Source organism: Strongylocentrotus purpuratus, unplaced genomic scaffold (assembly GCF_000002235.5).
Source record: "Strongylocentrotus purpuratus isolate Spur 01 unplaced genomic scaffold, Spur_5.0 spur5_scaffold_4, whole genome shotgun sequence".
NCBI lineage: Eukaryota > Metazoa > Echinodermata > Echinoidea > Camarodonta > Strongylocentrotidae > Strongylocentrotus > Strongylocentrotus purpuratus.
The window spans coordinates 12,595,216-12,610,099 of NW_022145610.1; the positions used below are offsets into that span (position 1 = coordinate 12,595,216).

General features: G+C 38.5%; 1 protein-coding gene across 1 annotated transcript; it reads left to right on the top strand.

Moving 5' to 3' along the window:
* Positions 1-11,024: 11,024 nt before the first annotated feature.
* On the top strand, positions 11,025-14,506 carry LOC115929252. Its single transcript, XM_030997907.1, has 2 exons — positions 11,025-12,611; positions 13,981-14,506. The coding sequence occupies exons 1-2, from the start codon at positions 11,563-11,565 to the stop codon at positions 14,084-14,086; spliced, it is 1,155 nt and encodes a 384-aa protein (XP_030853767.1). The 5' UTR covers positions 11,025-11,562; the 3' UTR covers positions 14,087-14,506.
* Positions 14,507-14,884: the final 378 nt, after the last annotated feature.

Sequence of the window (14,884 nt, forward strand, 5' to 3'; positions counted from 1 at the left end):
CCCCCAACAAAAATATTTCAATCAGATATAATTTACTTGTTTTAATCACATAAGGTACTATTTTTATTTCCTATAAGAGAGTGGCCTAATAGAAAGACGGAATAGTAATAAGTTTACGTTAGGATATGGAAAAATTACTCTCAAAGTTTCCAAGACAAGGTTTCATTGTGAATTAAAAAACAAAATCAAAATAACTTGTTTATATGGCGGGAAAGAACTTGACTCCAATCAAAACAAACCTGAACAATCTGTACAGTGCCCTCTCACGATTCGTGAAGGTGCATGCATTGTTCGTCGTTCCTCCTCAATAAGAATTTGTATTGTTGAAGACATTGGTCGTGCGTGTGCGAGGGAGGAGTCGAAGTGCTCCCATTTCATTACTTTTCTATTCAATACTGTATCTACCACATCTCCCAAACTGGCTGAACGGAGGATAAGCAGCCCAGACGGATTATTAATCCTTCAAGTTCCGAAAGATCAGAGGAACTTATCGGGCAGGCGTGCTTCTTCGCCAGAACAACAAGAGCAAATTATTATGAGTGGCAAGGCAAGGAACGAAGACGTTGAGTTGATGGCGGAGTCGAGCTTCGTAAACCAGAAGAAGCCACGCATCTCGGCCATCCCTGCCGATGGCCGGGCAGAGATCATCGGGGGTAAGTCCCCCGAAACTTATTTCTAGCGACTTTTTCAAAATAGAACTATTTGGAGATGTTTAGAGTGGGAAATATGACTTGCTATCTGTAAAAGCAAGCTAAGAGAAGGGATCAAATATGAGTGGAGTGTGGGAAAAAAGGGTTATGATGGTGGTGGTGGTGGTGTTGTTGTTGTGGGGGGGGGGGGGTAGGGGTGTGGTTAGCCACAAGTTTGGATGAGGGGATTCTCTGTTCCCCTTTTTTAAGGGAAAATAGCAAAAGTAACATCTGAGTTTATATACCAGTGTATTCTACTGCAGTAGTAGTAATGTAGGAGTACTAGTAGAAATGCCTTGATTATTGTTTTGTATGGTTTTGTTTTTGACAATTCAAGTTTAGTATCTTTACAAATGTTTGGCTTTATGCCTATGGCATCCTTCTACTAGGGGCAGACTCTTTCGATTTTCAGAGCTAGAAAAACAACCGTTTATCAATAGGCCTACACGGATGCACAAAAGTGGTTGGGGCAACAGGACATATTATACCAGTTTACTCATATATATTTATAACAACAAGATGAAGGACATGAGTTGGAGGTGTTGTTTTTCTGGTCCTCGGTCTCCATATCTCCCATGCCTCTTATGTGCAAATAAAACAAAAATAATATTGAGCGGGAAAGAGAGAGAGAGAGAGAGAGAGAGAGAGAGAGAGAAATAAAGAGAGAAGAGAAAGAGAGGGAGATAAAGAGAGAAGAGAAAGAGAGGGAGAGAGAGAGAGAGAGAGAGAAAGGGAGAGAGAGAAACAAAAAATCTTGGTTCTCATTCAACTCTGTGACTATCATAATGTACATACTCTCATTGAGGCATCTGATTTTTAGTGTTATTCACATGAATCGAGATCAAGCTTCAAATGTATTTTGTCATAGCAACTACTTTGTGACCTCCAATGTTCTTCTTGCACTCTAGGCAATGCAATGCAAATTCTCTGATTTCTAACTTGGTTGGCTCATATCAAGGATTATTAAGAACTATATTGAAATAAGAATTACATTAGCAATTATGTTTTGATTGACTACTATTTTCCTCTACATAATATTCATATAAATACTAATTTTACTTCAATTTGAGACATGTGATTTTAAACATTCACTTGAATCAAATAGCTTCAAAGATATGAAGCTTGGTGCTCGAATTGAGATAGAGATTCAAATCTGTGTTGCCATAGCAACTCTGGTTGTGACCTGCAATATCATCTGCAGATAATCAGATAAGGGCATTACCCATAATGTAAATTATTTGTTACTGTATGTATCATCTGATTGTATTATATTAATTTATACAACACCTATGTGGATCCTTGTCATTTGATTGGAGGATTGTTGGTCACATGATATTCAATAAATGTTCTATTGCACAGGTGTACATTTTTGGTTATATTCGCCATGCATTTTTGGTACCTCTCTGCCGTGCGCGTATCCCTGTGTGTATCTGACGCAAAGGCAATCTGAATGTCATCGAGAAGGCTTGACTCCAACTTTAATTTATCTTTAATATAAGGAGTAAAGCATAATTTGTTGATTAACATTCTATTAGATCTTCTTCGATATTGTATAAAACAAATAATGAATATTTTTCATTCGTTCAATAGTGCAAATATTTCATTTGTTGAAAGATTAACGTTCATTCTATTCAAATCGGCTGACGCCTCGTTGAATAGAATGTAAATCTTTCAACTCATGAAAATATTTGCACTATTGAACTCATAACCATTCTTTATGTGTATAATATTTAATTTATATTTAGCATGTAGCATTATGCCCTTCCCCCTCACAACAGCTCATAGATTATGCACTTTCTGATGTAGATGTTTTATTTCTTATCATAAATTCAAGATTCTCTGCTGTGTTGCCATAACAACTGGAGTTGTGACCTCATATGTTCTTGTTGACCTTTTAGTGATATAAATGTATGAACCCTCATAGAGACATCTGTACTATACCTGTCTATATGAAGTGCACAGAGGATTTGCTTTGTCAATCATGTGTAAAGATGGCCATCTGTTTCATAAATAGCTACTAGGTGATGAGAAGGTTTTTCTGTGTGTGCCTGTCTGTAATGCAGTGATGACATATTTAGGCTTACATATTAATACTGAAGGTACATGTAGATTGTATACTACTTTGTATAGTAATAGCTGCAGAGCTAGAATTAGAACTAGATCTAGAACTACAACTGGAATTAGGACTAGAACTAGAACCAGATATAACTAGAACTTGAACTAGAACTAGAACTACTAGAATTACAACTGGAATTAGGAATCGAACTTGAACTAGAACTTGAACTAGAGATAGAATCAGAAAATAAAAATTCAAAAACAAATAGTACAAAAACAAGTACATTTGCAAAGTGGTAATAAATATTTGAAAAGTGTTAATGTACCATGGTGCTCTTTTATCCTTTTCATATAAAAAATTACACCAATAATGCTCGGGGAACAGTTGCTCTGCAATATTTTGCCTACACTAGTCGAATTCTTCAACTGAGGAATTAACTCTATATATACATGTACATAACCCTAACCCTATTCCTAAACCCAGCCTTATCCCAATTGTTTCCCTAATACTGATTTTTTTAAATATATGGCAAAAATAAAACTTGAAACAAAATGACTCTCAAGAGCAAAATGTTGGCATAATATTCTTTTCATTACAATATTGTCCAACACATGCCAGGCCAATGCTTGTTCTGCAGTCTATATAAATTTTCTATTAAACCACAACCATGGATTGTACAGTATACCTAATCCTTGCCCTACAATCTTTATCCCAACTGTATCCCTGGCCCTATTACAGTAAAACCTGTTTCAGCGACCACCTGTATAGAAAGACCACCTGTCTACAGAGACCACATTTGTTGTTTCCCTTGAAAATGGTTTATCATTGAAACACATACTAAAGGAACCTGTACATAAAGACCACCTGTTTATAAAGACCACTTTTCTTGTCTCCCTTGGGTGGTCTTTATAGACAGGTTTCACTGTACGTGACAAAATATAGCTCAGAGCAAATCTCACTGGAGCAAAGGTTTGAGCACCTTAATTCAAAGAAAAAGTGTGAAAAAAAAAATCATACAATTAATACATTCATGACCTCGCTGAACTAAATTTAATCTGTTACACCTGTATGAGGCAGATCTACCTAGAGTACATAATACAGTTATTGTGCATTGATTGTTTATCATTGATTTAATAGATGCGTTGCTGACAGCTTGAAAAACTGATGATGTATACAGATTATATTGTTATTGAGATCAGCTGTCATTCATCATCGATTAAACCCTTTGATTCATGCATTTTTTCCACAGATGTGGCCTAAATTACACTTGATATTTTCCTTCAATTCTTTTGATCTGGGTCAATGCATATATAGTGGGGGGGGGGTGGCATTATTTGGTCTAAAGAGCATAATACAGTCCTTGAATCAGCCTGTCTATATTTTCTAAAGTGTTATTTAGATAAATTTGTTTTTGGTCAAACATGTCAAATTGTTTGGGTGATTCTGTTACTGGTATAAGTATTTTTTTATGTTAATAATAATAATAATAATAATCCGTTTTTTTATATAGCGCTCAATACACCGATCCAACGATGTGCCTAAGCGCTTTACAGATATATTATTACCCCGGTCATCGGATTCAGGCTCACCCGCACACAATGTGTGCACATTTTCCACTCCCTGGGGAGACCTTTCTATGTCTCTACATTATAGGAAGTGTATCACATAATGGCTTAAAAAGTGAATAAAGGAAATTGAAGACTAACTTACATGTATGTTATTTAAAAGTGGCCTTATGAGTTCTGTATTCAGCCCAAATAGAGTTGACCATCTTCCTTTCACTCCACCGTTAGCAGTGATGGAAATAGAGAGTGGTGGGTTTTACCCATTTTGCCAAAGAACATCTTTGGCTACGATATAGATATTTAAAATGATGTATATCTGTCACCCACTTGTGGGTATATCTAAAGAAGTTTGATCAATCAATTCTGATTAACCTTAAACCATTATGTGGGAAATCCTGTGACCAAATTTTCATGAATCCTGAGTTTTTCAGAGAGTTTTCATTTTATTTTGATTTTTTAGATTTCTTTGATCACAATTATGTAGTGAAACCACAAATTCAGACAGTTTTTGTTATTAAATTAACCTCCAAATTTTGTCAGCAATACTAGAATTATTCATCTAAATTAAGACAGTTCTCAATCAATTCATCTCATTCATCTCAAACATGTTGTGGACAATCCCTTGTACAGAGCTGACTTGAAAATGCAGACAGATTTTGATAAATTCATCTGAAGCATTCTGTGGACGATTCCATGATACTGTACTATACAGAAAACCCTTCTGTGTTCGGAGAGTTTGCAATAAATTCATCTCAAATGTTGTGACCGAATGCTAGATTGTGTATAGGAAATTCCTAAATCCAGATGAAGATCAATCTGAATCATTTTTTGATGATAACAAAAACATATACAGGCTCCTAAGTCTAGACAGTTTTCAATAAAATCATCCAAAACCTTTTTTGGTGACAACGTCATGACCTTTTTTTATAAAGGAAACCTCAAACTGCAGACAGTTTACCAATAACGGATCACTCACTGCGATAGAATGCACACATTCCCAGTGGGAAATCCATTTGAGGAATGGTTGTATTACCCACAAATTTAAAGGGGAGGTCTACTCTGATATAAAGTGGGTTCAAGAAAAGCAGAAATGAGAGAAATATGCAGAGCAGTGAAAGTTTTGAGAAATATTTGATGAAGGATGAAAAGATAATGGATCTTTAAATTAAATCCTATACAAATTGATAACTCTGTGATACATGATTGGAATTTAAGTTATAAAGCAATATCATACCTATGCTGTAAATCAATATTCTGTTTCTACCCTGACGGAAAACCCTACTACATTTATGAATCAGAAATTTGTATCAAACAAATACAATGATAACATTTCACAGGCGCGGATCCAGGAATTTCTTACCGGGGGGGGGGGGGGGGGGGGGGGCACACACAGGGGGCACCGTGTGGAAAGAGAAGATTATATAAATATTTTTTTAGTCCCCAAAAAATCGCAACGACTCAGCCAGCCGCTGAATAAGCGGAGGGGGGGGGGAGTAAGAGGACAATTTTATTTTTTTTCGGTCACAAAATTTTTAAATTTGACATTTTGCTCCGTTGGGCCCTGGGGGGGCACGCCCCTGTTTTTCAGTATATTTTGGGCGAATTTAGGGCTGATTTTAACATATTTTTTTTGGCCGGGGGGGGGGGGGTGCACGTGCCCCCTGTGCCCCCCTGGATCCGCCACTGTATCGTTTTGTAGACTACTAGTAAATGCTTCAAGTTAATTGGGGCAATTTATATAGAAGTGTCATAGTTGAATGGATTAAGCACTTGACATGAAATTCAAAGGTCGTGGTGCGATCCCCGATACGGCACTAATGACCTTTGGCAAGGCATTAATCTACATTTGCCACACTCGACCCAGGTGAGGTAAATGGGTACCTGGTAGGAATTAATTTCTTGAAATGCTAGAGCGCTGTAATGGCAGGTAGGCTAAAGCTGGGGTAATAATAAATGCGCTTTGGAATAGAATATCTAGATAGACAGCACTATACAAATGCCTATAATTATTATTATTATTTTTATTATCTGAATGACAAATCATCCTGTTTTGATTATGAAGGGTACAATGCAAACACAGGCACTCAGATTCGAACAAAATGTACCGATGTTTGTTTTACATGCATTAATTATGAACAAACTCTCGTACAAGGATGGTAAGTTGATAATGGATGGAAGTAGGTCCTTAAGCATCGCAAACACTGATGGGGGAGAAGCATTGATCAGTTGAAAAGGCCTTTCCCAGGAATTCTGATTGATTTTGTGTGCGCAGTGAAAACAACTCCAGACCGGCTTCAGTGGGCGGGATGATGATTTACCTAATACCCATTCAGACCAGGTATATTTATTGTATAGCTAGTACAAAACCCGTATAGCTGGATGATGGGTAATTTAATTTTGGTTGTCTGAATGTCGTGATACAAAACGTTATGTTGCAAAATGAGGATTTGAGTATTGTTTTGACAATGCAGTGATTCCTTATACATGTTTCTGCTTTGTAAGAAGTTTTGTACATAAATTTCTTCTAATGTGAATGCCCCAGTTTGATTGGATCAAGTATGTTTGAAGGACATGGATTGGCGGCATTATTTTTTAAATGCGGAGCAGTGACTTTCATCTGTTTATACAAATGAGATTATGTCATATTTTAATGGGAAGGAACCATATCTATTGATATATAATTTTTTCCAGCTTTGATTTTTGTCTATTTGAACATTAAGGACATTATCTTGGCTCTTTTGCTCCCATGCTTCCACCCCTGGATCCACCACTAAAGTGTCTTCTAGTTGTATTGTACAATATGAAAATTCTATTTCAGCATCAAATCTTGAGATTGTTTCCTGTGTGTTAAACACAATGAGCATTTATGTTAGTTGTGGCAGGTTTCGTATTTGCTATCTTTTTCATAGTGACTTTCAGTATAAAACTTCTCTTCTTTTTATACACGAGCTATGTGTTAATTGTAAAATTAATATTTATTCATGGAATTCCTGTGCAGGGTGGCTAATACATACCAATACCTTGTAAGATCTTTCCATGTGTTTTCCGGGGCAGAATATCTGTAATAAAGTGCAGGCTTAAAGGTAATACAAAGTTTTGGGAAATTTTGAAATTGGGTGGATAGTGATTCTTTACAATTTTGATATATTTGGATGCCCCTGTGGATGTATTATAAGCGCTATAAAATTTAGCCCCTAAAACAATTCTGCTTTCGAGAAAAATTGAATATAACAATTTACCGGTGCTCCCGGTAAATTTTATAAATTTTTTAATAGCCCCTACGGCCGTATAATGGTAGCTGCAAACATGAAAATCTCAGACTATGTAGTTGTAATATATAATTTCTAAATGGGAATAACAAATCGGTCGATTTTAGTCAAGAAACATTGTTTTATAGCTTAATTAACATTTTGACCTTGAGAGGGAGCTATAGAACATAAAGAGTTAATTATTTACAATCCCATAACTTTAGACTCGATTTCAACCGCAACAACGATCATTGAATATTGTAGGATCGCTTATGCTTCCAACATGTTCATTTGAACCGAATTCATAACCCCATACCAAAACTTTGTATTACCTTTAATGCATATTTTTGCTTTGGAAAGCTCATTCTGGTAGACTTCTCATCCGCCATCCCCACAAGAAATACTTTTCACAAAAAAATCTCACCTTTCACAAAGAGGAAGGATTCTTGGGGAATAAAAACCTTTTTCTATACTTTATAATAGTCACTGCTATGAATACAAATTATATATTCTTAGGACAAGGTTTCAAACATACAGACAGAGCACTTTCTTTTACTAATCTAGACACAATCGTTTTGTGACTTAGCAATTCTTAAATTTCTGTATGGACCCACAGTCTTGCAATATGGTCATTACTGTCTTTCCATTTCTTATATATCATTTTTTTTCAATTGTCTGTAGTCTTATTCATTAGATGTAGTTTCATGCACATGACAAATGCAAATTGTCACTTAAATACTTACCAGTTCTCTGTTGTTCCTTTCTCTACTGGTCGTAATGGAAACTTATTACTTTTTTAACGGAGAGTACTGTTCGTGTGTTCGTGCTCATGGTGATAATTGCCAATGTGTTTCCTATTCAGCATTTTGGCTTTTTTTTTATGGTTCCTTGTCTGTCTGTGCATGACCTCGGCCTAAAGTGCAACAAGTTTCGATTGAATAACAAGTAGCCACTCGGTTCTTGTTATTGTATGTGCGGGAGTGTGGATGTGATGGTAAAAGAGAGAGAGAGAGAGGTAGATAGATCGATTGAATAGCAAGTAGCCAGTTGGCTCATGTTATTGTATGTGCGGAAGTGTGGATGTGATGGTGAAAGAGGGAGAGACAGAGAGAGAGAGAGAGTCAGAGAGATAGGGAGAGAGAGAGAGAGAGGTAGATAGATCGATTGAATAGCAAGTAGCCACTTGGCTCATGTTATTGTATGTGCGGGAGTGTGGATGTGATGGTGAAAGAGAGAGAGAGAGAGAGAGAGAGAGAGAGAGAGAGATTGATTGATAGATAAGTAGGTAGATAGATAGATAGGTAGGTAGATAGAGGGATACAATGAGGGGGTAGAGGAAGAGGGGAGACAGAGAGGGAGATAGAAAGAGAGAGATAGAGAAAGAGAGAGAGAGAGAGAGAGAGGAGAATAGAGGGGCAAGGGAAGGAGAGAGGGGGGGGGGGTAGGGAGGGAGAGAATGTCTGTGCATATGGGAGAGAGGGAGAGAGGGAGAGAATGAGAGAATGAGAGAAAAGACCATCAAATAATCATACAGTTCATCACAAATAGAATTTCATTTGGAAAAGTTTTCACATACATCATCTTGATGCAGATTTTGCTATATAAAGTTCAACTTCACAATTCATAAACCCATTATGATCATTTAACAAAAAAAAATTCTTCATCCAAAAATAGGAATTACACAGCCCCATTGTGAGATACCTCTTTATCAGCAGCCAAGAAAATGGCAATGACAATTCATAAACCCATTATGATCGTTTAACAAAAAAAATTCTTCATCCAAAAATAGGAATTACACAGCCCCATTGTGAGATACCTCTTTATCAGCAGCCAAGAAAATGGAAAGTTATGAACAATTCAGTACAAAGAAAATGAAATGGTCGTTCCAAAGGTCCATCACACTGTTGCCAATTTGCATTTGATTACAAATTTTAAATTCATATGTAGTGGTGACCGCTATCATATTTTCCTCATGAAAACTTTAATGCTTTCTTAGTGCTGTTGTTCAAGCCATCTTGATGCCACTAACATTCCCTTTTTTGTTTAAATATAAATAGCAATGGAGTACTTAGTGATAATTTTTAAAAAAAGTTCATTTTAAGTGCGGGATCCTCAAATATAAACCACCAGACTACAGCCTGGCCTGGCTTGGGTTCATACTGCACTTTGTACACGGTAGAGGAACGGCACACTTAATGTGCAATCAATATACCATGATACTTCAGGAGCTTATAACAGCATTAGAAGGCGTCTTCTAATTATGTCTCCTACCTGCTGTATGTGCCTTGCGCCCCAAGCAGGGAAGAGGTTAGCTTATGCAGCCCCAGTGCCAAACTCTCAGACCAATTTAAAGGAATAAGTCAAGAGGGAGGTGTTTCACAAAGATCCTATGTCAATTTTTCACTTTAAGTTGGACTTAAACATTATGGAGAGCCATTTGTAGCCTTTAAAAAATTATATTCAAAAGCAAAAAAAATCTAGTATTTTAGACTTTTCATAAATTCTACATCAAGAACATGAAATCTCCTTGATGATAGAAAATATATGAACTATTTGAATCAACATTTTATGCCTTTTAAAATACATTGTACAAAATATTTTCAAAGATGCTGACTGCTTTTCATACTTTGGAAGTCCAACTTAGAGATGAGTTCAACTTAGGATCTTTGTGAAACACCTCCAGAACTGGTAGAAATATATAACTTGTGATTCCCTTGCATCTGATGAGTGCAGGGAGGCCGGAGGTGGGGTAGTATGGATTCCTGTATTAATGTGAAAACTAGATATAGTCAATCCTGTTTATAAAGGCCACTCCAAGGAAGAAAAAAGTGGTCACTGTAGACAGGTGGCTTTAGACAGGTTCTACAACATATTTCTCTCTGAAGACAGAAAGCACGGCCACCATAGACAGTTGGTTGTACCGAGGTAGCCACTAAAACAGGTTTGACTGTTTTATGTGCAATATAAGTGTACAGTTAAACCTGTGTATAAAGACCACTTAAAGGAGAGAGGAAAAGTGGTCTTCAAGGGAAACAAAAATGTGATATTTGTAGACGGGTAGTTTTTCTATACAGGTGGTCACTAAAGCAGGTTTGACTGTTTATTTGTTCTTCTTCTACATCAATTATTCCTCCAATGAATAGTAATCGCACCTTTGCTCATTGTTACAGTACATCTAATACTTTTTATAGTACTATCATTGATGATGATAATCTGTATTGACTATCAGATTCCTTACACGCACTGTTTCTACTTTGTTAAGACGCTCTGAACATAAAGATTATTCCTTCCGGCACAGAAGCCTCCCCTGTGCAGAAAACCATGATAACACGCTGATGGAAATCCCATGCTTTCGGTTCTGTTGCCTAGCAACCGGACGATGATGTAGGATAGGGAAAAAAGGGAAGAAAGGAAGCCAGACCCCGGAAGATGGTAAAGTTATTGCTCTCCTCGTTTTCTCGTGCATGGCTAATGGCACAGTCACACGGCCACTTACGGTAGCTGCGGATGCTTACGGATAAAAGTCCGTAAGCATCCGCAAGGATCCGTATCATCCGTAAGCATCCGTATCCATCCGTAATTCAATCCGCAGGATCCGCAGACATACGCAGATCCGCAGCGGAATTTTGAAAATCTCAAAATTTTGCTGCGGATGAAATATACGTAAGCATCCGCAGAATATACGTTATCCATACGTAAAGTACGTAACTCATACGTAAGATACGTAAACTCATCCGCAGGATACGTTAGATACGTAACTGATCCGCACACTTTGTCGGGTGTGCGGATGCCTGCGGATACATAGGGGTACGTAAACACTATTACGTAGGAGTTACGTATGTTTAACGTATTTTTGACATATATATTGCGGATCTTACGATAGGACTTGCGGTAATTGCGTATGCTTGCGGATGGGATACGAATATTACGGATGGGATACGGATGTTACGGATTGGATATGTATGTTACGGTTGAGATACGGATAATATGCGGAATTTTTACCTATGTCTTCTTTCATTTCGGCGGATGTCGCCCATGCCAAATGGTCTTCACTTGGGTATGCAACCCTGGATGCTGCCAGCATCCTCATCATTGTCAGTTCTTCAACTGTAGACTTTCACAGGTCACTCAAGATGGAGAGAGAACGCCGCCTTGTGTTGCTGGATTGTTTGATGGCCATCCAACACAATCAGATGCAGATGAAGATCCTGATGGCCAAGATGCAAGCCATCCTTGAAAGGAGAAAAGAGAGGATGTGTTGGGTTCGTCACTGGATCACATTGCGACCACACCAGGGTGCCTATGGTAACCTGATGCACCTGCTACGCAACGAGGATGTTCAGGGCTTCCGCAACTTCACCCGCATCACACCTGCCATGTTTGCCGAAATGGTCACCCGCCTCACTCCTCGCTTACAGAAGTATGATACCTGGTACAGGAAGGCCCTTCCAGTAGGCTTGAAGGTCGCCATCACCATGCGCTACCTTGCCAGTGGGGACTCCTACCACAGCCTGATGTACCTATTCTATGTACCCCACAACACCATCTCACTCTTGGTGTTGGACGTGTGTCAGGCCATCTACGCTGAGTATGGCGAGGAGACCATCAGCAACCCATCTACTCCAGAGGGGTGGAAGGGCATTGCCCAGACCTTCTCCGACCGGTGGAACTTCCACCATTGCCTGGGAGCCTTAGATGGCAAGCACATCCGCATCAAGGCACCCGCGAACTGTGGCTCCCAGTTCTACAACTATAAGGGGTACAACTCGATTGTACTCCTTGCCCTGGTTGATGGCAACTACAAGTTCCGGTGGGTGGAGGTGGGAGCAGGTGGTGCGAGTTCTGATGCCCAGATTTGGAACACGTGCAGTCTGAAAGAGGCAATTGACGATGAGAACATTGGAATACCACCAGATGAGCCACTGCCTCATGACGATCGAGACATCCCTTATTTCGTGATTGCTGACGCTGCATTTGCACTACGCACCACCCTGATGAAGCCTTTTGGTGCCAAGCCACTGACCATGGAGGAGAGGATATTTAACTATAGACTTTCCAGAGCCAGGAGATGTGTGGAGAATGCCTTTGGCATTCTTGCAAACAGATTCCGGTGTCTTCTGAGTGCTATGGCACAGGTGCCTTCCACAGTGGAGACCATCGTCCTCGCCTGCCTGTGCATCCACAACCTCCTGAGAGACCAGGCATCCGCTGAGCAGAATGGCATGATGGACAGAGAGGACGACCAGCACAACATCATCCCGGGTGCATGGAGAGAGGGGGGCGTGCTGGATGACATACAACAGAGGCTTGCTGGCAACTACACCACCAAGATTGCCAAGCGCCAGCGCCTGTACCTCAAGCATTACTACAATGGCACCGCCGGAGCAGTTCCCTGGCAGCAGCGCATGGCCTAAGCAGTTGGCCAAACATAACAAACAGACAAATCACGCAACTCTTGATGCTTAAATTTGACAACAAAAAAATTGAACAAGGTAACGAAAGGATGTAAATTTATTTATAAAATCTGTGTTGAGAAAATCTTTAAAACTCCTATTTCACAAAACAAATGGAGGAACATTGTTTCAAAACCAATTGTTACTTTGGACAAAATTTATATGATTCCTTTTAAATGTTCTTTATCAAGAAAACTTAGATATTTACAATATAAAGTTCTTCATAATATCCTTGGTGTTAACAAGTATCTGAAAACTGTTGGTATATTAAATTTGTGTTCTTTTTGTTCAAAACACTTTGAAACTATTGCCCATTTATTTTGGGAATGCCCCTTCAATCGTCGATTTTTAGATGATTTTGAAAAATACACTCTCAAAAGTGAAATAATGTTATCTTTTAATGATTTTGTATTTGGCATACCAGGTGGAAATTATTCTTCTTTTAATTTTGATATTTTATATGCTAAATATTATATATTTTCAACTAGGTGTTTAAATGGTTATTTATCGTTTTCATCATTTAAAAAGAAATTAAAATATCAGCATGAGATAGAACGCGTTATGAACACGCAACGAAATAAGTGTATTGTACATCTTGATGGGTCGAGGCACATCGAGCTTATTTAAATTTTGTTTTGCTATATTTTGTTTTCTATACATGTATAATATTGTTTGTAATGTATTACATGCATTTTGCATTTGATTATCGTCGGTGGGCGTCCAAAATCTCGTAAGTCGTTTTTTTTTGGAAAACACTTTTGCGAACTTTTGGAAGCAGTATCACTCGACTAATTATCTGTAAAAAATCTCGTATACCATCTTGTCACATGGTTAGAAATCCACTTTTCCATTGGCTATGGTATACGAGATTTTGACGGTCATCTTTGGGGGGTGGGGGAACCGTCAGCTCTGCCAGGGATGGTCCCTCTTCTTCTACCTTTTGAGCCTCTTCCTCTGCCTGGGGAGGCTGTTGTGGCTGCTCACTCACTGGAGGATTCTTCCTGGTTTTTCTGCTACTTCTTCTGCCAGACATGATGCACACGAAAGTCCAAAAAGATGGAGAAGAAACTGTTGAATAACTGGAACTAGATCTCAGACTTGATGAAATGCGACTGAAGCAAGCTCCGATCCACGTGGGTTTATATGCGGATGGTGCGGACGCCAGAGGAAGCCGACATGCGCAGACACGAGCGTAACTTATCCGTATCGTCCGTAAGTCATCCGTATCGTCCGTAAGTCATCCGTAAAATCCGTAAGTCATCCGTAAGTCGTCAGTAACATGTGTCAGCGGGTTGGCAGCGGATGGGTTCATCCGCAGGTTTTACCCGTAACATCCGTAATTCATACGTAACATCCGTAACTAATCCGTATCGTCCGCAGAATATAGGTAACTTTTGCTCAAATTTCCGTATTGGGGTTAAAAATTACGCATTTTCATTATCCAAATATACGCAGGCATCTGCAGGTCCGTAACATGGCCGTGTGACTGTAGCATAATGGTCCGCTGAGGAGCATTGAATGTAAGCTTGAGGGATGCTTGACAAGTTAACATTTAACACTTGACATTGCTACATGCACTCGATCACACCTGTACTCTGAATACGGGCAACATGCCTGATGCCTTAGCCCTGTAACATAAAAAGTTATGAAAGTTTTTTATCACAAAATGACTTGTATCTCCTTCAATGGTATGTAACTTTATAATAAATACTAACAGAATTAAATTATGTTACATATAAATACAATGCATAGTCAGATGCTATTAATTGCAACAAGATTTGAGATAGATTTTTTATGTGGATTGTAATCAAGTTTTATGTTACTGAGCCGGGATTGGATATTATCCAGGGCAAGAAGTTAGCTGCCACTTCTA

Bases quoted from the DNA above. Each gene is read 5' to 3' on its own strand.
- LOC115929252 (XM_030997907.1), top strand. From the start codon at position 11,563: ATGTCTTCTTTCATTTCGGCGGATGTCGCCCATGCCAAATGGTCTTCA. The intron at 12,612-13,980 runs TTCCAGAGCCAG...CCTGGGGAGGCT, and splicing joins AGGATATTTAACTATAGACT to GTTGTGGCTGCTCACTCACT.